At 48.0% G+C, this 18623-nt stretch overlaps 9 protein-coding genes across 9 annotated transcripts; 5 read left to right on the top strand and 4 right to left on the bottom strand.

Annotated features, from left to right (window-relative positions):
• Positions 1 to 16: 16 nt before the first annotated feature.
• On the top strand, positions 17 to 715 carry HD556DRAFT_1376648 (uncharacterized protein). Its single transcript, XM_041303110.1, has 2 exons — positions 17 to 223; positions 283 to 715. The coding sequence occupies exons 1-2, from the start codon at positions 145 to 147 to the stop codon at positions 474 to 476; spliced, it is 273 nt and encodes a 90-aa protein (XP_041159456.1). The 5' UTR covers positions 17 to 144; the 3' UTR covers positions 477 to 715.
• A 344-nt stretch (positions 716 to 1059) lies between these two features.
• HD556DRAFT_1376643 (uncharacterized protein) lies at positions 1060 to 2636 on the bottom strand. Its single transcript, XM_041303109.1, has one exon. It carries the CDS (start codon positions 2259 to 2261, stop codon positions 1230 to 1232), a length of 1032 nt encoding a protein of 343 aa, XP_041159455.1. The 5' UTR covers positions 2262 to 2636; the 3' UTR covers positions 1060 to 1229.
• Positions 2637 to 2882: 246 nt separating this feature from the next.
• HD556DRAFT_1376642 (stress responsive A/B barrel domain-containing protein) lies at positions 2883 to 3846 on the top strand. Its single transcript, XM_041303108.1, has 5 exons — positions 2883 to 3160; positions 3210 to 3359; positions 3411 to 3509; positions 3561 to 3769; positions 3824 to 3846. Exons 1-4 carry the CDS (start codon positions 3142 to 3144, stop codon positions 3593 to 3595), a joined length of 303 nt encoding a protein of 100 aa, XP_041159454.1. The 5' UTR covers positions 2883 to 3141; the 3' UTR covers positions 3596 to 3769; positions 3824 to 3846.
• Positions 3847 to 4287: 441 nt separating this feature from the next.
• Positions 4288 to 5025, top strand: HD556DRAFT_1376636 (stress responsive A/B barrel domain-containing protein). Its single transcript, XM_041303107.1, has 4 exons — positions 4288 to 4529; positions 4579 to 4728; positions 4780 to 4878; positions 4930 to 5025. Exons 1-4 carry the CDS (start codon positions 4511 to 4513, stop codon positions 4962 to 4964), a joined length of 303 nt encoding a protein of 100 aa, XP_041159453.1. The 5' UTR covers positions 4288 to 4510; the 3' UTR covers positions 4965 to 5025.
• A 742-nt stretch (positions 5026 to 5767) lies between these two features.
• Positions 5768 to 6582, top strand: HD556DRAFT_1376631 (uncharacterized protein). Its single transcript, XM_041303106.1, has 4 exons — positions 5768 to 5981; positions 6037 to 6186; positions 6243 to 6341; positions 6390 to 6582. The coding sequence occupies exons 1-4, from the start codon at positions 5963 to 5965 to the stop codon at positions 6419 to 6421; spliced, it is 300 nt and encodes a 99-aa protein (XP_041159452.1). The 5' UTR covers positions 5768 to 5962; the 3' UTR covers positions 6422 to 6582.
• Positions 6583 to 6725: 143 nt separating this feature from the next.
• HD556DRAFT_1443995 (uncharacterized protein) lies at positions 6726 to 7177 on the top strand (the record flags this gene model as incomplete). Its single annotated transcript, XM_041306712.1, has 3 exons — positions 6726 to 6744; positions 6795 to 6944; positions 6993 to 7177. The coding sequence occupies 3 exons, from the start codon at positions 6726 to 6728 to the stop codon at positions 7175 to 7177; spliced, it is 354 nt and encodes a 117-aa protein (XP_041159451.1).
• On the bottom strand, positions 6952 to 13686 carry HD556DRAFT_527594 (phospholipase D). The gene is made up of 28 exons (XM_041310877.1): positions 13609 to 13686; positions 12314 to 13544; positions 12142 to 12263; positions 11861 to 12091; positions 11235 to 11807; positions 11049 to 11177; positions 10917 to 10998; positions 10774 to 10870; positions 10686 to 10724; positions 10540 to 10633; positions 10422 to 10489; positions 10298 to 10368; positions 10149 to 10245; positions 10031 to 10096; positions 9952 to 9976; positions 9728 to 9902; positions 9624 to 9678; positions 9416 to 9575; positions 9280 to 9366; positions 9153 to 9227; positions 9083 to 9100; positions 8904 to 9025; positions 8591 to 8850; positions 7971 to 8539; positions 7816 to 7920; positions 7487 to 7763; positions 7369 to 7435; positions 6952 to 7321 (listed from the first exon to the last, which is right to left on the bottom strand). The coding sequence occupies exons 2-28, from the start codon at positions 13413 to 13415 to the stop codon at positions 7294 to 7296; spliced, it is 4794 nt and encodes a 1597-aa protein (XP_041159450.1). The 5' UTR covers positions 13416 to 13544; positions 13609 to 13686; the 3' UTR covers positions 6952 to 7293.
• Positions 13687 to 14074: 388 nt separating this feature from the next.
• On the bottom strand, positions 14075 to 15561 carry HD556DRAFT_1480051 (uncharacterized protein; the record flags this gene model as incomplete). The annotated part of the gene is made up of 5 exons (XM_041308616.1): positions 14075 to 14551; positions 14607 to 14815; positions 14869 to 15145; positions 15195 to 15297; positions 15366 to 15561. The coding sequence occupies 5 exons, from the start codon at positions 15559 to 15561 to the stop codon at positions 14434 to 14436; spliced, it is 903 nt and encodes a 300-aa protein (XP_041159449.1). The 3' UTR covers positions 14075 to 14433.
• Positions 15562 to 16812: 1251 nt separating this feature from the next.
• HD556DRAFT_1238552 (uncharacterized protein) lies at positions 16813 to 18260 on the bottom strand (the record flags this gene model as incomplete). The annotated part of the gene is made up of 2 exons (XM_041297981.1): positions 16813 to 18108; positions 18183 to 18260. The coding sequence occupies 2 exons, from the start codon at positions 18258 to 18260 to the stop codon at positions 16813 to 16815; spliced, it is 1374 nt and encodes a 457-aa protein (XP_041159448.1).
• Between the last annotated feature and the right edge of the window lie 363 nt (positions 18261 to 18623).

Here is an 18623-nt window from a genome sequence, read left to right as displayed (position 1 = left end):
ACGGTGTAGAGCGGACCCCGAATACTCATTATTCAATAATTCGCCGCGACTCCAACTATCATCTGGCGGGAATCGGCAGTCAAGTATGTCAGCGGGGCCTGATCAGTGGTTCGTTCATGACTACCACACACTTGAAGGAGCACGATGGAATTTACTCCATGTCACCCTCAACCATTCACGTTTCAGCAAGCTATCTCCTTTGATCCTGAAGTTTCTGCCGATGGTATGTAATCACGATTTAGAGACGCATATCCAAGGACAAACTTGAACATCAAATATCAGAGATCGGTCGTCTTCAAAACTCAATTTCCCATCTAAAACGCACGCAAGAAGAACTCCAGGAATATGCAGACGACCCAGACATCGCACAAGCAATCAAAGAAAACAACCAGACGTTGTCAGTACAAGGCAGTACATGGATTTCACTGCACTTATTGAGATCGACGCACGCGTTCACACAGAGCATCGCAAGATGAGCGAATATTCATGCTCAAATTGGCGCTCACCCAGCGTGGAGCGTCGAATGCCACTAGCGCTCATTATGACCTTCCTCCTGAACCGGCACCTGAAAGTAGAAATGGTAGGCATGCCAGTGGTGGATTTGGGACTGGTGATATTGGACTCGAGCCGTTGGACGCACCTCTCCCGGGAGACAACTCGGGTCTTGGATCATCGAATTCGACTGGGGAGGATGAAGAAGAAAGCGGTGTGCATTTGTAGTCCTACGTTATTCTTGATCATAATTGCCGCATTGTACATCATCTAATCACCATGCATCAGTTAAACAGGATGTCACGAGTCGATCCTTCCAGTCGCTGCGGAAACGAGAAATTAACCCGATAGAGTAGAAGTAGCATTGAATGATAAACAGTACTACGAGACCGTTCGAAGTCAAATTCCAAATCCCGAGGTGACACTGACATGTGTGCTGGGGTCGGATAGCCGTTCTTACACCTTGCTTGCCACAGAACCCTCTTCCACTAAAGTAGAGTCGGGGATGCGCTGCTTGTGGGTCTTCGTATTGTTGCTAGTGCATTCACTGTCAATATACCTATCGAGGTGAGTGTCTTGTTCTTGTGTATTCAGCAGTACATATTTTATCTGTAAGAGAATTTTATTATGCAGGGTCCTAATGCTGCGCGTACATGCAATGAGTGCCTGCAGGTATCATTCCAATGTAATATCCAACGCTAATAGGAAACTGGTAGCAATACATATACAATAACCAGTCAGCTTCCTAATCCACAGGCCCAAGCTTTCAGCCAATCTTGACAAAGGATACAAAAGGATGATCGAAGATGGGACGCCGCCAAAAGACCATGATCAGACGGAGAACTCCCCATTTGCTGAATCATCCTTAGTTCCTTGAGCGTGCGTCGGCGCGGCGACAACTTGGAAACAGAGAACGTCAAAAGTTCTACTTTCATGTCCGTTCCGGTAGGCTCACATTCAGCAAGCGTGTGCGCGCTATGCGGAATGGGCAATGAAAAGGTCTGGAGATTGCTGAGTGGGGCCCGCGCCATCCACTCAGGCAGCTTGTAGATTTTCGATGCACTATCGCGGTGGCAGATGCCACACTGGTGCCGAGTGCTGTCGGTTATCGTGTGTGTGATGGAGATGACATTAGATATAGAAGCAAGGAAAGCCGCTCCATGGTCGGTCTTGATGTAGAACGACCATTGGCGAGTCATGGATTCAGTACCCGTTACCATCAAGGTTTTTGGGCTGTACAGAACTGGAGATTCTTCGTGGCTATCCACGCGTGATTTCCAGGCATGGAAAAGGCAACCTGACACAAGGCCCAGATTCTCAAAGTCGACTGCGATGGACGGTGCAGCGAGCAGGACAGGGGCCAGGGGACTGAGGTCTAGCCCAGATTGCATTTGTCCGAATTCGTTGAGCGAAAGTCCTGGGAGGGAGCCACGAAACTGTCCCATCCACATCCTGCGTACATGCTTCGCGTAGTCAAATTTGAATTGATGATCTTGCTGAGCGTATGCCTGCTGCATACGTAAGGTGTCCACGAACGCTGTCACGCTGCGCAATTGCGGGAGCAACACGGTGTGAAGAATTTCGGGCAACACCGTTTTCCTGACCTCTTTAGAGACAAGACAGAGAGCGAGGGCGAATGAGTATGGGTTTTTGAACTTGTATGGTGCAATCTGAGAAAAACTGGGTTGTGCCGCATGTTTAAGGATAAGGAGGACCAGCTCAACCGGAAGGTCGCCAAATGGAAATGAAAGTTGGGTAAAAGGTTGCATGATGAAGTAGCTAATGTCAAATTGATTTGGACTGTGCAGGAGTCCTTAAATACTCACCTCATCAACAATGTCCACCACGGCGTCATCCACAGAAGTAGAAACGCATTGTGTGCAGTGGACCAAAAGCAAACCAAAAGCTGTTACTCGGTAGTCCACAGCAGAGCTATTGTTCTTTCTAGGTCGCATAATGTGCTCTTGCTTGGGACCATGAGATATCGCTCGATGGTCTACAGTGGAGTGATTGGTATTTCTAGGTCGCACAGTGGTGTCATACCCGCTCTTGCTCGCCGCTCGGGACCAGTGGTCGATTACTGATCGTCACAGGTTGGTCACGGGTTTGAATTTGAATTTTTATATTTACTCACGGCGTTGGTCACATGCACACGCCGTCATAGTTCTGCCAAACCAATGCACTGTACATTAACAATCACTATGTACCACTAATTCTAAACAAAAGCCGAATACTGCACAAACTGGACACCAGGCAAAGAGCGGGGTGGTGGTAATTCCATCATAATATTTTTTCCATGCTAGTACTTACGTTGCCATTGGTATGACTAAAATTGTGATTCAAATGTTGTCACATCGAGCTAAAGCCTTGATGCATGATGCATGATTCAGCGCTCAACGTTCAACGTTCAACTACAATCTTACTATTAGTAATGGTTGCAGTGCCCCCGCTCAGATAAGGATGCTGCGGTGCACAGTATCATGATGTGGCAGTCCGTTGTAGCTCCTCAATTGATCAATAATCACTATGAACCTCTTGCAGAGACCTCGCAAACAATTCTCCAGTTTCAGTTTTTAGTCCGACCCTTGCTTAAATAGACATCAAGCAAATGGACTCAGCTATCACTTCCCCTCACCCCTTCAATCCATCATGACCATTCACCACATAGGTAAACCCTCCTTCGAAGCGTTGACATCAGATGCTAATGCACAGCACAGTCCTGTACAAATTTAAGCCCGAGGTGACCCCAGAACAGAAACAGGGCGTGAGGGACAGCGCCAGCGCTCTTCCGTCGCAGATACCTGCAATCCAAAGCCTTATCACTGGTGAAACGGTGTACAACCATCTCGGACACGGCTTCGACGAAGGTATGCCATTTTTCGTCTTGTTTCAGAGTGGTCATTAAGATCGTACCTCAGGGGTCATTTTCCTGTTCGAGAGTCAAGCCAAGTTGAACGAGTATCGCCCACACAAGGCGCTTGATGATTATCGGGCGTTCTTTGAACCTTTGCTCGAAGGTATGTCTTGGTTTTGTTAGAAGATCGCTTTGATTGAATGGTTGAGCACAGATCTACTCATTTTTGATATCGAGTCATCCGCCTAGAGAGGAGACTAGTTCGATAGGATGTTGGGCTGCTCACGCAAGTGATGGCTCAAGGTGCTGCGTATAATTCACCTTCGGATCGCGACCCCTGAAATGAAACGTAATGTTTGATACGCAGGTGGCTGAATCAACTGGATCACATTCGAGTCGTAACTATGAGCATTCACATCGTTCGTGAGTCAGAATGCGTACACCTGATTGATGCATGATGGATGGCGGCTCTACTAGTCGACGCCAAAACGGCAGTTCTTTGCGAAAGCTGATGGTGGCCACCATTTAGGGCCTTATGTCATACGCTGGAGTGAGCGCCGGGAGTCACGATGCTTCTCCGCATTGATCAGTCCGCTGCTCACCATAAATAGCATTCGCCACGTACTTTGTTTAAACAAGCCGTCACGCAGATGTTGTTCTCGTTTGGGACCACAAGGTGTCGCTCGGTAGTCCACAGCAGAGTTAGTTATTGGTCCGCTTGACGTTTATGATTAACGTCTGTCGGAATGGATCAATGATTACTGATTATCACGGCGTGCTGTAGACTTGGCGTATAAAACTGACATGATGGAACATTAATCATTAATTCTAAGAAAGCTGAATACTGGGTAGCTGCAAACCGGACGCCGGGTAAAGAGGGCGGAAGCACTCGGAGCTAAGGCCTTGATGCATGATGAATAATTCAGCGCTCAACTATGACCTTAGTAATGGTTGCAGTGCCTCCGCTCGGATCAGGATGCTGCGGTGCACAGTGTCATGATGTGGCAGTCCGTTGTAGCCCCTCAATTGATCGATAATCATTGCGAACCTCTTGCACCGCCCTCACAAACGATTCTCTAGTTTCAGTTCTAGTCCGACCCTTGCTTAAATAGACATCAAGCAAATGGACTCAGCTATCACTTCCCCTCACCCTTTCAATCCATCATGACCATTCACCACATAGGTAAACCCTCCTTCGAAGCGTTGAAATCAGATGCTAATGCACAGCACAGTCCTGTACAAGTTTAAGCCCGAGGTGACCCCAGAACAGAAACAGGGCGTGAGGGACAGCGTCAGCGCCCTTCTGTCGCAGATACCTGCAATCCAAAGCATTATCACTGGTGAAACGGTGTACAACCATCTCGGACACGGCTTCGACGAAGGTATGCCATTTTTCGTCTTGTTTTAGAGTGATCATTAAGATCGTACCTCAGGGGTCATTTTCCTGTTCGAGAGTCAAGCCAAGTTGAACGAGTATCGCTCACACAAGGCGCATATTGATTATCAGGGGTTAGCGAAACCTTTGACCGAAGGTATGTCTTGTTTTTGTTTGAAGATCGCTTTCATTGAATGATTGGGTGCAGGTCTACTCATTTTTGATATCGAGTCATCCGCCTAGAGAGGAAACTAGTTTGATCGGATGTTGTACTACTCATGCAGGTGATGGCTGAAGGTGCTGCTGTGTATGAATTACCTTCGGGTCGCGGCCCTTGAAGTGAAAATTTTTAATACGATGCTATTTCGCAAGTATCTGAATCAACTGAATCACCTTTCAATCCATTCACCTCATCCGTGAGTCGGAATGATACAGCTTCGGATGGCTCTGAGTCCAAAAACGACTGAAAGCTAACATTTAGGGCCTTATAATGTCCCGGAGTGAGTGCCGTTCTGCAGTGCTAGCAGTCGGTTGTCGCCCCGGCCTAGTACAAGCTCGAGTCGACTTTTGCTTTCAGATGATCGTCACCCTCTGCAGCCGAATTGTTCCCGCCCTCGCATACACAACCCTTCGGCCTCTCGCCGGCTTGATCAGTCCGCTGCACACTATAAATAGCGTTTGCACCGTACTTTGTTTAAACAAGTCGTCAACGTTGTCAACGCGCGACTTTGAATGAAACTGCATTCATCACAAAAGCGACCATTAATGGCACAGACATCGTATTTACAATAGCTTTCGATCTATGAAAGATGCCATGCGAATGTGGAGACGAAGTCGGAAACAAACTTGATCAAGAGTTGAGAGTAGAGCCGAATACTCGGATGTAGGCTTGCGAGTGACGCGAGGCAAGCCGTCGCGAACTGGTGATGTTTGCACGTGACGTTGCTCCCGAATAGGAACATTTGCTGGCCCCCGGAAAAGCACCCCTTTTTGGGAAGTTGACCCTTTGGAAAGCTTTACCGAGCCTTGTGCCACCATGCAGTTTCACCAGTCTGACTCATCTATCGTCAGCTTGCCTCAAAGGCGGGCTGCTTATACCAGTCTATAGGGGGACGCATTGCAAATACACAGCACAGGATGACGGAGTGGACAAAATTAACACCGAGCCGCCGTGCTCATATATATATGTTGGGGATATAACATCCATGTGACCATTCTTTCTTCCTCCCTTCTAGTTCACCATGACGATTCACCATATAAGTAGGTTTTCTCGTTCTCTCCTGCCCGACTTCAAGCGATCTAACACATGGCACAGTCTTATACAGGTTCAAGCCTGAGGCAACCCCAGAACAACGTCAGAGCGTAGAAGACTCTGCCCGTGCCCTTGCATCCCAGATACCTGCAATCCAGAGCATGGTTGCTGGAGAAACAGTGTACAATCCCCTTGGACATGGCTTTGATATTGGTACAGCATCTCTCATCGTATCTATAACCCGGATGGTTAATAAGACTGTGCTTTAGGGGTTATTTTTCTATTCGAGAGCGCGGTCAAGTTGGACGAGTATCGCCCGCACAAGGCGCATATTGATTACCAGGCGTTCACAGCACCTTATATCGAAGGTGGGTTTTCTTGTTGTTCAAAGACCGCTGTATCTGAACAGGGCGCAGACAAACTCATCTTTGATATCGAGACAGCTTAGAGGGGAAACTACTTAGCTTGATATCGTGCTGTACCAAGTACTCGTGTAGATGGCTAAATCTATTGCGCTTATCGTGATGAGGAAATTGATAATCCTCAACTTCGGCTTCCGACTATGATTTTTATGTAGACAGGTATTTCTGTCATTGCACCCTGACAAGCCATATCGTCACATGCACACAGTCCATGTCATACACCATACACCTGTCTCACTTAAATAGAGAATGCTGACACTGCAAAGTGATCCTGGCACACCTCCGTGGTTTTGAGCGACCATTCACTTCCCGGTTCTATCTGAGTCCATCATGACCATCTACAATATAGGTAACTTTCCATCAGACCCCCTCGCCTTGCTTGGAATTAACGCAGCAAAGTCCTGTACAAGTTCAAGTCGGAGGCAACCCCCGAGCAAAGAGAGTATGTGAAGGAACTTATCAAAGAGCTTCCATCAAGAATATCCGCGCTTCAGAGCGTTATCACCGGAGAGAAGGTCCTCCACCCCCTCGACCACGGCTATGACATGGGTGCGCTATCTCACAAAAGCTTGTGACTTGCTGTCCGACATGCTTTAGGGGCCATTTTTTTGTTCGAGAACAAGGAGAAATTGGATGAATTCCGCCCGCATCAGGCGCATACTGATTACCGGGCCCTCTCCAGCCCGTACCTTGAAGGTGCGTATATTAATGCTGCCAATAGACTAGATCACATAGCGGGAAAACTCCCAGACAAGATGGTCTTCGACATGGAAACAGCTTAAAAGAAAAGAATAAATGGCAAAACCTCGAAAGCAAATGTTAGGAGTGCGCGTGATACGTATACATTGTCGATCCTTTATGCGAAATGGGTCCGTGAAACTGATGGTGCGGAGAAAGTTCAGTTATAGATCGGGAGAGGTAGCATCCTAGCAACTGTGAACAACATGAAATATATGTATGTGATGCAACACACCTGTCTGCATTGAACATAAAGTTCCCTGCCATGTCCTCTCCTTCCAAGAATCGGTTGGGATACACAACTTCGAGGATATGAGAAGAAGTTGAGGATGGGGGTGATGGATGGCACTCACCGAGGTGTCCACGGACACTTTTCAACAGCTCTTCCATTTCATCTCGTTCCTGCTTGGTAAAAGGCTCTATCCCATTCACAGGTTTTCGGCTACGAGTGTCCTTCTCAAGGAGCTGGGATCCCCTGGAGGGGGCGCCGTCGCTTCCATCGTTGGTGCAAAAGGTTTCGCGACTCTCCTGAGCGGCATCCGCCAAACCTTCCTTTTGATATGGTCCGTCTTCGTGCGTTGTCTCTGAGGGTACTCGTGATGCTGGGTAGGACGGATGGCTACTCGTTGCCTATGTGATAAAAGTATTTAGGAGGGGTATGACAAAGAAAAGATCCACAAACCAGCTTAGAGAAGCGTTCGTGGTGAATAACAAATTCTTTGTAATGCTTCCACGTCGTAATGTGGTCGTCGGGGATAGCATGGAAAACTTTGCGATAAATATCGGTCTGCGAAAAAGAATCAGTCTATCCACCACTCCCAGGCAAAGATAACATACGTTATACGTAGCGCAAGCAATCCAAACATTCTTCCAAAATGCATCAGATATTGGGTCTTCAAAACCCTCTGGATCTACATGGGGAGCTGGGCTCGATACAGCCCACGCTTTATTGCCGACTTTGCTAGTGAGATGCTTCCTGGGCAGGGTCTTGGTTCCCAGAGAAGTCTTCTCAAGCGCGTCCGGGTCGTTGGCGCCCGACTCCAGATGGAGTGGTTCGTCACCGGTCTGTAGATTCTTTAACGCAAGCGCCGGAGCACCGTTTGCTTTCCCATTAGTTGTGCGCTTCTCGACGGGGTCAGAGTTTCCGCCCAGTTGATGTTCGAGCTTGTCTTTCAAGGGAGGATGCTCAGCCTGTGAACCTGGAGGCAGGCGGTCTTGAACAACTGCCTCTTCTACAGTTGGGACTATTACGCTAGGGAGTCCTAGTCCCTTCTTGCCTTCACAAATGTACGTCATACGCTCCTCCAGAGATGCATCTTGCTCCGGATTGTTTGGTTTGTAAAGTTCCACCTTCCCAATAGGTTTCTTAAGGTGGTGCAAAGCATTCCAAGCAGCTTCGTTGTCAGCTTAATTGAATTTTAGTCTTTCAAGTCTTCGAGACTGTGGTGAACACGAACTTTGTTTGATATCTTCGCCTGCAGTGTGGAGCATATTAGACATGGGGGTCATGTGCTTGGCTTGAGTAACATTGCGATCACCACGCTCTTGCCCCAATTCTAGGTCCCATTCTTGTTCATGATCAGGCTCGATTTCTTCTTGGGGCGTAGGCTCATAATCAATCATGGCGTCAACATCCACACCAACATGCTCTCGCATCAACCGCATTCGCAAGGTGTGTGCAAATCGCCCGACCTTGAAGGGTTTTCCTGCCATCGTGCTGATGCACCACAACTATCAGAATATTAGCAGACGAGACCAAGAAAGTCGTACCCGTCAATTAGGTCAGTGTCTCGGATGACTGCAGCAATTTCGGAATCTCGATCGCCACGTTGAGAACGCTCATTGATGTTTGCACTGCCAATAATTGCCAGACGGTCATCCACAATACAAACCTAATGAGATCGGTGGGTCTGAGTATTCAGTTTCAAGGATTGAATTGGTATTTATACCTTGCCATGAATATATAACTATAGCGTGGTTGGTCAGGGGGTTCGAAAGCACAGCAGCATAGGCACTTACTATCTCAGTAGTCAATACACCGTTCCGCAGTTTAGCCCAGTTTCTCAGTGAAAAAACAGAGATATAATCTTCAGGCTAACGATAAAGGATAAGCACAGCGGTTCCAATCGTAAAATCAACCACGCACCTCTATACCCTCTTTGCGAAGTCGAGTAAATATCGAATTGGGCCCACGGCAGATAGTGCGGTTCTGACACTCGACAATGATTCGAATCTGATACATTTATTCAGTAATATTTCGGAAAATGTGTTTCCCGACTAACTGCGCTAGCGTCGCTGTGATCAATGGAAAAGGGGAAGCCAGGGAGGAGGGGAATGACGATGCAACATTTCCACGGAGTGCCCTCACGATGTGCGCGGATGATCCGATCGACCAACGCATCGCCAATCCGGTTCTCAACCTTGACATCATTCACGACGGTCCTGCGAGACAAATCAGCAAGCGGTGGTAGCAGAGCAGCGAGTACTCACGAGGTTATGAAGAATTGATTCTCAATGTACACGAAGTGTTCCGACATCTCGATGGCTAAAAGACTATGTCAGTAACATTTCCTGCGTAAGCCATAATGGCCGACCTTTTAGGTATGCATTTTGAATTGAATGCTCAATTCGATTGGAAGTACCGAGCGACCAAGGGCCGGCTGATCTGCATATTTGCATCTCGCATGTGCCTGTCAGGCCCATTGCAGCGAGCTCTTCAGGTTTGAACTCGGGCGGAGGTAGCAGGAAAGGCATGGTTCGGGAATGGTTCTGATAAAATTTAAGCGAAGCCAAAAGATCTATCAGGCAACAAACACACCTTCAGCCGAAGCAAATAATTCCATCTGTAGCTCGGTAGTTAAATGATATGCTTCGCGCGAATGAATTTGAAGACAAACCTTTCAACAAAGTGTCGAGCGAGATCACGAGCAGGCTGGCCTACGACTTGCAAACCTACATCATGCCTTCGGGAGGAGTTGTGAATATCAATATTTCCTGAAGCACAAACCACCGTACCAAGCCATCCGGGTCACCTTCGTCCTGTCATACATGTCCTCAAAGGGTTTATTTAGCGCATGAAAATCAAGAACCCGCGGGTTACTGTAGTCTTTGCCTGTGATGCATGGTCAGCCAATTCCTAAGTTTACCGTATAGCTAAAACGTACCTGGCCAGATTTCGGTCTTGTCTGCCGATAGCTCCGAGTCATCGACGATGACGTGCTGTGGCGTATCCCATCTTTGAAGGTCTTCAGTGATGAAAACTGGTCGACGTCTGAATTAACTGCACACCTTCCGAAACATAGGTCAATTCCTCCCATGAATGCTATAGTCTCATCAATAACGCAAAGCTTCTCGTGCTATTAAGGATATGTCATTGGTAACCGCGTTCTTGCGTAAGGACCCTTACGTGTGCCCAGTAGAATGTACCAGTTTGGAAGTGTGAAGGTGAACGTTGAACCATAATGTTTGGGTGTAGCGACATGAGGCGTTGCTTCGCATAACTTTATGATACGGTGAGTCCACCAAATTTATGATGCGCTTGTCAGTTCTTACTTGCTATCCGTGGGGGTAGTGCGATTCGAAACTTCCTGGCTAGAACCAGATCAATAACACTAGATACCGACATTCGAAAAGTTCTTACTATAGAATTATGTGGATCTTGACGCCTTCTTTGGCCTTTCTTTCAAGCAGATGATCCAAGCGATACTTGGGTTTATTAGGACGCCTCAGTTGCAGCTCTGTACTACATAAATAAGTGACTACCATGATGAGCCATGGACGTACCAGGGGATAGCCACCAGTCGTGAATATAGATGGTCGATTGTGCCATGAGGATAGCCCGGGACAAATTCCACATATAGTCGCGCTACTCCTTGTGATCAATGTCAGATGATATGGAGAAAAGGAGACACGAACCCCATCAACAAGCCACTGAGCAGCGACGTTCAATCGCACTGGAGCAAAGCTGTCAAAGCGATTTTTTGCGATGAATGGGGTGGCAGCAGCGGCTTTTTCTAGGGCAGTAATCCATTGCAACATTTGACGCTAGGTACAGGGCACCCTTCGTCAGTAATATATAGTCACTCGACATGAGGAACCAACCTCATTTCTTGCCCATAACTTCAACCGCATTTGCGAATTCTGGACATAAAACGTATGCTTTGAGACATCATCCGACCGTTTTTTCTTCTTCCTCTTATCTTGTTCATTTATCTCCCCTTCTGTCTCCCTACCCTCGGCGGGACCACTGCTGGTCAGAGGATTCACATGCGTAGACGGATCTAACATCGGTGTCGCAGGACGAGATGATACTGCGGAGCTGCCAGAACTGACTGACTCTGTCCTCGTGTGCCCCGTTCCCGTGGTATTATCCCGATTGATCGGCACCTCACCATCCGTAGTGGCTGTAATATTTGGCGATGACCTATTGGCAATTCGAAGGACCCGCGAAAGGCGACTTTTGATACTATCTATCGCAGAGAGACATTCGGCCTCGGCCTGTGGGTACTCTATCTGAGTCTGTGGGTGCGGCTCCTGCTGTGTCTTGTTGAGGCCAACAAGAAATTCACGGTCCTCGGGTTCTGCGTGCAAGAGGTGCAGACCCTTACGATAGTATCGCGTGGGCCGAATGATCTTGAATTCCGAATCGAAGAGGAAGACGTCCCAAATTGCAATCTAAGCCATGTTTATTAGTAGCAGGATTGTCAGTGAAATGGCGCTCAGCTTGCCTCTCCTGGGTCCTCCACAGCCACGATATAACTCTCACGAACGGCACACCACCGAGACACCTTCCGCTCTCGCCACCGTGCTGATTTTCGCCCAAACCCGGGGCCATTACCTTCTGTGTCAATGCGCAGGAATCCAGCTTTAAGTTGTGCGCCACCAAACTGAGCAAGAGTGATGAATGATGCGCTTATCTCAAGGAAGCATGCAAGTCGGTTTGCAGTTGGGTGAAACATCTAGAACGGTGTTTGTGAAGGGTAATTACGGCATAGGAGAACAGACGAACAACAGCGCGTATAAGCTTAAGCAAGTAGTCCTCTAGCGCTTCTCGTTGCAAACGAGCAAAATCAGTTTGTCTGACGTGACGCCCGCTGGATTCCTTCTTCAAAAATTTAAAGTAAGGAAGACCTGTACAACAGCTGAGTATCTCCAAACATCGACAAATGCACAACTCTTACTAGTTCGAGGAAACTCTGGCAATACATCCTTTCGACTTTTGAACGCATTGGATACGGTGTAATGGGCATGCATGGAAAGGAAATCACGAAGCTGCCTGTAGACCACCCAACGCACTGCGCCGTTGGCATATTCACACTCGATACGAAACACAGCTTTATGCGCTTGCATGGGATGTAGACTGTCACTAATCCGTATGCGCAGACGATGGAGGAGGATAGGGATGCGCCGATGCCCCTTCTCGTCGTGTTCAAACCACAAACGCAGCATCAATGTGGACAAACCGCCCGTAATGAGTTCATCCGTGATATTCACCTCGTGTGAGGTGACCACGGAGTGTAGTGCAGGAATGCCAGGTTGCCCAGCACGAATGACAGAAGGTAGGAGACTACGTAATTTGTTCCATTTTGCGGATGTTCCTGGCTTCTTGTGATCTATTTGGGGAGGGTGAGATTGAGAACGCTGGAGATCCAGAGGGGGAGGATCTGTGGGCTTGCGAACAGGTCCTATTGTTTTATGGCGAGACATGGGTTTCCTCTCTGTCTTCTCTTCTTCCTCTTCAATTATTGTGTTAGAATGTTCTGGGAACATCGAATTCGACCTATCATCTAATGGTGAATCATGGGATTGATCCAAAACTCTGCTTTCTCTTGCTTTTCCCTTCTTATCTGTAGTCGCTTTTCCCAGAGAAGGGCTAATCTCAAGCGCACCGCGAAAACTTGACGAACTTGAATTAATTTGAAACGAGGTTTTGCCACGTTCTAAATCATTTTCAAAGATATCACTGTATTCTTGCTGACTATTGCCAATAATTTGACGCGACATAGATGAAGAGCGGTGGGAGAAGGTGAATGATAAGGAGCGTGGTGGTCCTGTACGGCTTGATGGTGTGTCAGGGAGGGTAGTCCTCGGTGTCCTGAGTGGAGATCCGGGAGGTGAGATTGGGGCTGGTGATTCAACGCGGCTCATGCCATGGTCTATCGAAGACCGCGAGTCAACGTTCCTGGTCTCATCATCATGTCCAGACGAATTGGCAGAGTTCTCTTTTGCGTCTTGTGTATGGCTGGTGCTGATTCTAGCGTTGACCGAGTTTAAAGATGACATTGCAAAGTCGCAATATGCAGTTCACGATGAATGGCTTTTTACACAGTGCGACTCCTCAATCACGATGACACGGCGATTGGCAATTGCGGAGCTGACGCGAAATTCCGAATAGCTCAAGAAACGATACGCCTATACGGAGATGATTAGTATTGAAAACTTGGGTATTATCACCAGCTGCAACCGTAGCGCTCACTGTGTTCAGCAATTCAAAGTCAATGTCAGTTGTCAACCGTGTTGAAAAGGAAGACATGAACAGACGCTCATATGTAATTGTTGACGTAATCATAATGGCGCCTGGCCATGACCGTCACGGGACGGTCCCCGACCGGCGACCAACGTCACTTCAGTTCACTGACGTTTACTATCAACTTGCCTCCAACGCCGGTGCACGCAGAGGTCCTGGTGGTAATGCCAGGGACAAGTGCACTACCGTGATCACAATGATCAATGCTAGTGCAAGTATTTTTAATGCTTGTTACCAGGATCAGTCATCCTTCCGGAATCCGGGTGTGGTCAATTAATCACCTGCTCCTGCTTCTACGTTCACGATCGACGGTTAGACTCAGTCTACCGCAATGATGAGCCAAGATCTGACACTGCTTTGTGCTACCAATTCAGGTGACTGGGACCCGCGTGCTTCAATGATGATGGGACTTCATCGAATACGGGCCCGGGATCCTTCAAGATCGGATAACTGCATTTGATTTGTTCAGGATTGATACAGCGGTGCAATACTTGTTCACACGACCCTTTACTCCACAGATAAGCCTGTAGTTGGCTGTTGAGTGTGTCACTTATCACTGCAATTCGAAATCAAGAAGGAACGAACGTATTCCTTCTTTATGGTCTGGCCAAGGGGGAAACCCCAACCAGTTAATTTTGGTGCGCATGCACAAATTTTCAAAATGTAGACGACCAAAACCTTGGAGAATGCTAAATATGCTACATCTATGCCTGTTCATCTGCTACAAGATAACCAAAAAAAACAACTCATGAGGCAACGCCGACCAACAGCATACTACACCCTTGAAGGATTCACAGCCAAGTATCCACCATCAATAACCAATTCCTGCCCATTCATATATGCCGCAGCAGGCGATGCAAGATACACGGCAGTGCCTGCCATTTCAGCTCCGCTGTTCATTTTTCCTGTCAGTAAAGGCGCTAGTCCGCGGATCAAGCTTCACTCACGTCCCCGGCCTCTTTGCTGGTACCGGCACCACCGGCATACCAACCGAATCAGTTGCAGCTTGCCCTGTAATATTGTCATATGTCATCTCGCTTTCATACACGCCTGGCGCGATGGCGTTCACTCGAACATTGATTCCTTTCAGGGCAAATTCTGTCGAAAGCATCCTGGTCAGGTGAGATGCAGCAGCTTTTGAGCTGTTGTAGCAGAACTTGTCAATCAAAGTCAGTGTTGATAAACGAACGCGACCGTGGCTTTACTCACATGTCTCTGTGCGACCTTTATGAGCCCGCTGATACTGGTGATATTGATGACGCTTGAAGAGAACCCTTCTTTACCGGTATCCTTAGAGCCCTTGTCGAGCAAATCCAAAAACGCAATAGTCACAAAGTAGATCGAAGATGTGTTAATGGCGAAAAGGGAGCCCCACTCCTCGAACGATTCATTGTTGAAGAGGTATTCACTAAGTGGTCCGGCCTCCTTTTGAGCAGTAGTCGATGGCTGATTTAGTTCATCAGAGACAGGACCACATTGGCCAGCACTTTGTTCGACCATAAGTCACGATAAAATAGGGAGAGTAGATGTCATACTTGTTCACGAGAATGTGTAGCCTTCTCTCTGTTTGGGATATTCTCGTCACACCAGCTTTAATGCTGTCCTTATTCGTGACATCCATCTCTTGTCTACGTCGTGCTTGATCAGCCCGTACGAAACGAGAATAAGGAATAGACCTCACGCGATCATAAGTCCCATGTCGTCACTCTTGGTTGTATTCCACTCCGCAACTACTCCATCAAGAACATTCTTCCTTCGGCCGGTGATATACACCTTGGCCCCATTAGCAGCGAGGCCACGTGCAATATTAAGGCCGATGCCTGTACCACCACCGGTCACTAGTGCGATCAGGCCAGTGAGATCGTAGAGCTTCTTCAACGTATAACTATCAGGAGAGAACATGGTGATACAAGCAATGAAATGAGGCTGCAAGAGATTAACAAGATACTCAGTTTGAGAGAGAGGATTCTAGTACCGTAGTAAGTACCTGCGAGAGAACAACGAGGGCTGGTAAGTTTGATCGAGTACGGAACAGATGTAAGAGTCTCACCTGAGTCTGATCGAGAAGGATGAGTGAATCGAAATGTAACGGGTACGTGGACTATATACTAAGGTTGCACCCGGTGATGTAAAATAGACGTGTGTTATTGTACGTGTGCGGCTGTAAGTGGTCACAAATGCATTAATGATTTGTCGTAGCGAGACCTGCACGTTACGTCGAATCATGCAAGGCCAGCACATGGTGAGATAATTAACCGCTTGAGTGACCATGAGGCCCAAGTTGAATAAACAATTAGTCAAAGCTATACTGGAACGGAATAAAAAAGATTAGTTACAAGGAAGTCATGCCACGATGCCACTAGGTTCATTGGAGTTGAATTTGTCTTGACGGCCCCGATCCCGGGGCCCCACTATGGCAAGAGCCATCCGCTGACTAATCTTCAACTCGGGTGCCCTAACGAAGACAGTCGTTCCGTCTTCATTCCGATATACACAGACTGCGGTCCAATCCCTGAGCTACCTCAGGCTGGTGAAATCTCCTTTAACAATTTCAGATTCATATCGACGCAGACTGCGCAGTCACGTACAACTGACCAGCCAGGATACCAGTTATGCAGTGCAACCCCAAACAGGGTTCCGGGTCTCGATACCATCGAGTTGAGCAAGCTCGACTTCAGCAACCACTGTGACTACCAACATTCTCGCGTCTTCGTCATGAGGAAAAGCAATCCCTTTTCCATCGTTCACTGTAGTAGTAGATCACCCATTTCTTACCGATGAAATCCACATTAGGGTGATATGCATTCGGACCATGTTGGAGAGACAGAATGAACAGGCCGGGTTGGCCGAACATAGTTTCAGCAGCGATGGACACGGGGATTTCTTGAAAGAATGGCGAAATGAACGGGCCTGCGGTTGGTCCACGGCAGTCTCCAGTTTCAGTATGTAGGTAATCCTGATAAGACAAAAGGCGTGTATTGGTCAAGAGTGTGCGGAAAATCCCCATCAGGAAGACAGGTGGCGGGAGTCCGCAAATAGTTATTTAGTTCCCTAAACTTGACTCACGTGTAGATCCTGTAAGGAAAGTGAAAATCCCATCCACTGGTGCAAAAGAACGGGGCAGAGAAGGGGGGGGGGGAAGTATATTGCTCATCATATCCACGCTCCATCATGCAGTGGCAAATCTCCACTAAGGCAATACATGTGAACAAGGTCCTTTTCAACACCATCCACTTCCAAATTGCGAAGTTCTCTGAAACGTTTCGCGAGGGAAAGAATGGAGGAGTGATCTGCCCAGCGACCCGCCATCGCCAGAACCTTGATGCTGGATGGTATTGTGACTTCAAAAAGGCTCAGGGCGGCTCTGAGTCCGGGAAATGGCGCTGACTTCCACCAGCGTCTATTAGCGGGTTGACAGCGAAGGTCAACCAGATGTAGTTCGCGAAGGTTGGGTACAGAAAGGCGGGACAAGAGTGATGTAAGTTCGGGAGGTATGTTGATATCCGATTTGTCGACAGCAAGAACAAGCCGCTCGAGCTGCAGAAGGTGAATCTGTCCTGCAGGAACACCGTCGTGAGATAGGCACAGAACTTCTCCATCCAGCATTCTTCTCCTAAAGCATATGCGAAGCTCGCGCAGTGCGCATGAAATTCGAATCATCCCTAAAACTTCACCTACGGCGATTGATCCAGTTGTGAATCCGTGATGAGTATAGTCGAGATGTGTGAGGCGTCCATAAAGCCCTGGCAGCCAGGTCAGGCGAATGCCATCAAGCGTGACGTGATGCAACCGAGGCGCAACGCCTGCGAAAAGACCAAACTCCTTTGAGTCATCATTCTCTGGAAAACAGAGAGTAAGTTTCTCCAGTCGCAGCGCGTGCACAAACGGAGCACAAGTATGTGCGCCCATGCTATCATTGTCCCGTTGCTCTTGATGGCATATAGGGCCGAGGGCAGTGTTCCATAGGAACGGCGAGTAACTTGAGAACCGCAGCTCAAAGGAGCGGGCTCTGGATATGTGTGGGACAATAAGATGCAGTTGCAGGGCTAACGCGTCTATATCGGGAAAACGGTGCTGCGGAGGTGTGATTGTAATGTCGAGGGAACACCCACGGGCGCGGGCTATGCGTTCCTTCCACAGACGTAATCCATGAGAATCAAACGACAGGCGCCGCCAGAGGGTATGCGTGTGTATCGCAAGCATCCTCCATGGGTGGCAGACATGCGAAATCGTGATAAGAAATAAGGCATCATCAAACGAGCCCAGCTCAAATACGCGAATGAGAAGCTCTGGAGGGAGGGTGTGAATGGGATGATGTTGGAGGTTGGAGATCGGACTACGGTATAGAGATAATGTTAGAGAAGGGCGAGCGAAGTCTGGGGATTTTGAAGGTGATGGCGAGGAAGGAAAATTGGTGCGATCGACGACGGATGAACTGCAGTATATTGACTCTGGAGAGCGCCTGGGACATAGTCAGGGAGATATCAGTGATGGTGAAGGAAAACTTACTGAAGAGGATGAACCTTTTCCTGAATCGCGTTCTTGAATGACTTCGTGAGTATTAATTCACGCCGACGAGATCGTCTGAGTATCGATGGCATGCTTCATGGTTGAGGTGAAGCACCTTAGGGATGCCACTCATTTATGGATTCAAATTATGTATGTAACTCCTGCGACACAGGGGCTCGCCTGACATAGCTTCGGCTGCAATCGGTTCCGAGCATGAGAGCAAAGAGTAGTCCGCCGGGACAATAGAAAAGCCTGACGTGGCAGTAGAATTGCTGTGTCCCATCCTGGCAGTGCAAAAATGTAGAAACCTTACAGCGAAAGAACAAAAAACGAGTTTCGACAATGGGTCTAAGTAGTAGGGCCACTCACTCGTAAGGGGACCGTCAAGATGAGAGTCATAACTCTGATAGGCTAAGTCTCTTTCGTCACTGTCACTGCCCCCACATTGGCAATTT

This window comes from Suillus plorans, assembly GCF_016647745.1.
Source record: "Suillus plorans strain S12 chromosome Unknown HD556scaffold_33, whole genome shotgun sequence".
NCBI lineage: Eukaryota > Fungi > Basidiomycota > Agaricomycetes > Boletales > Suillaceae > Suillus > Suillus plorans.
Note: the sequence above shows the minus strand (reverse complement) of the source record. Positions and strands in the feature narration are given on the sequence as shown.

Coding starts and splice junctions, on each gene's coding strand:
- HD556DRAFT_1376648 (XM_041303110.1), top strand. CDS start 145: ATGGAATTTACTCCATGTCACCCTCAACCATTCACGTTTCAGCAAGCT. Junction 224..282: donor TCCTGAAGTTTCTGCCGATG/GTATGTAATCAC, acceptor ATCAAATATCAG/AGATCGGTCGTCTTCAAAAC.
- HD556DRAFT_1376643 (XM_041303109.1), bottom strand. CDS start 2,261: ATGCAACCTTTTACCCAACTTTCATTTCCATTTGGCGACCTTCCGGTT.
- HD556DRAFT_1376642 (XM_041303108.1), top strand. Junction 3,360..3,410: donor CGGACACGGCTTCGACGAAG/GTATGCCATTTT, acceptor ATCGTACCTCAG/GGGTCATTTTCCTGTTCGAG. Junction 3,510..3,560: donor CTTTGAACCTTTGCTCGAAG/GTATGTCTTGGT, acceptor GGTTGAGCACAG/ATCTACTCATTTTTGATATC.
- HD556DRAFT_1376636 (XM_041303107.1), top strand. Junction 4,729..4,779: donor CGGACACGGCTTCGACGAAG/GTATGCCATTTT, acceptor ATCGTACCTCAG/GGGTCATTTTCCTGTTCGAG. Junction 4,879..4,929: donor AGCGAAACCTTTGACCGAAG/GTATGTCTTGTT, acceptor GATTGGGTGCAG/GTCTACTCATTTTTGATATC.
- HD556DRAFT_1376631 (XM_041303106.1), top strand. Junction 6,187..6,242: donor TGGACATGGCTTTGATATTG/GTACAGCATCTC, acceptor ACTGTGCTTTAG/GGGTTATTTTTCTATTCGAG. Junction 6,342..6,389: donor CACAGCACCTTATATCGAAG/GTGGGTTTTCTT, acceptor AACAGGGCGCAG/ACAAACTCATCTTTGATATC.
- HD556DRAFT_527594 (XM_041310877.1), bottom strand. CDS start 13,415: ATGTCATCTTTAAACTCGGTCAACGCTAGAATCAGCACCAGCCATACA. Junction 10,871..10,916: donor CGACTGGTGGCTATCCCCTG/GTACGTCCATGG, acceptor TATGTAGTACAG/AGCTGCAACTGAGGCGTCCT. Junction 7,764..7,815: donor ACGAACGCTTCTCTAAGCTG/GTTTGTGGATCT, acceptor TTTATCACATAG/GCAACGAGTAGCCATCCGTC.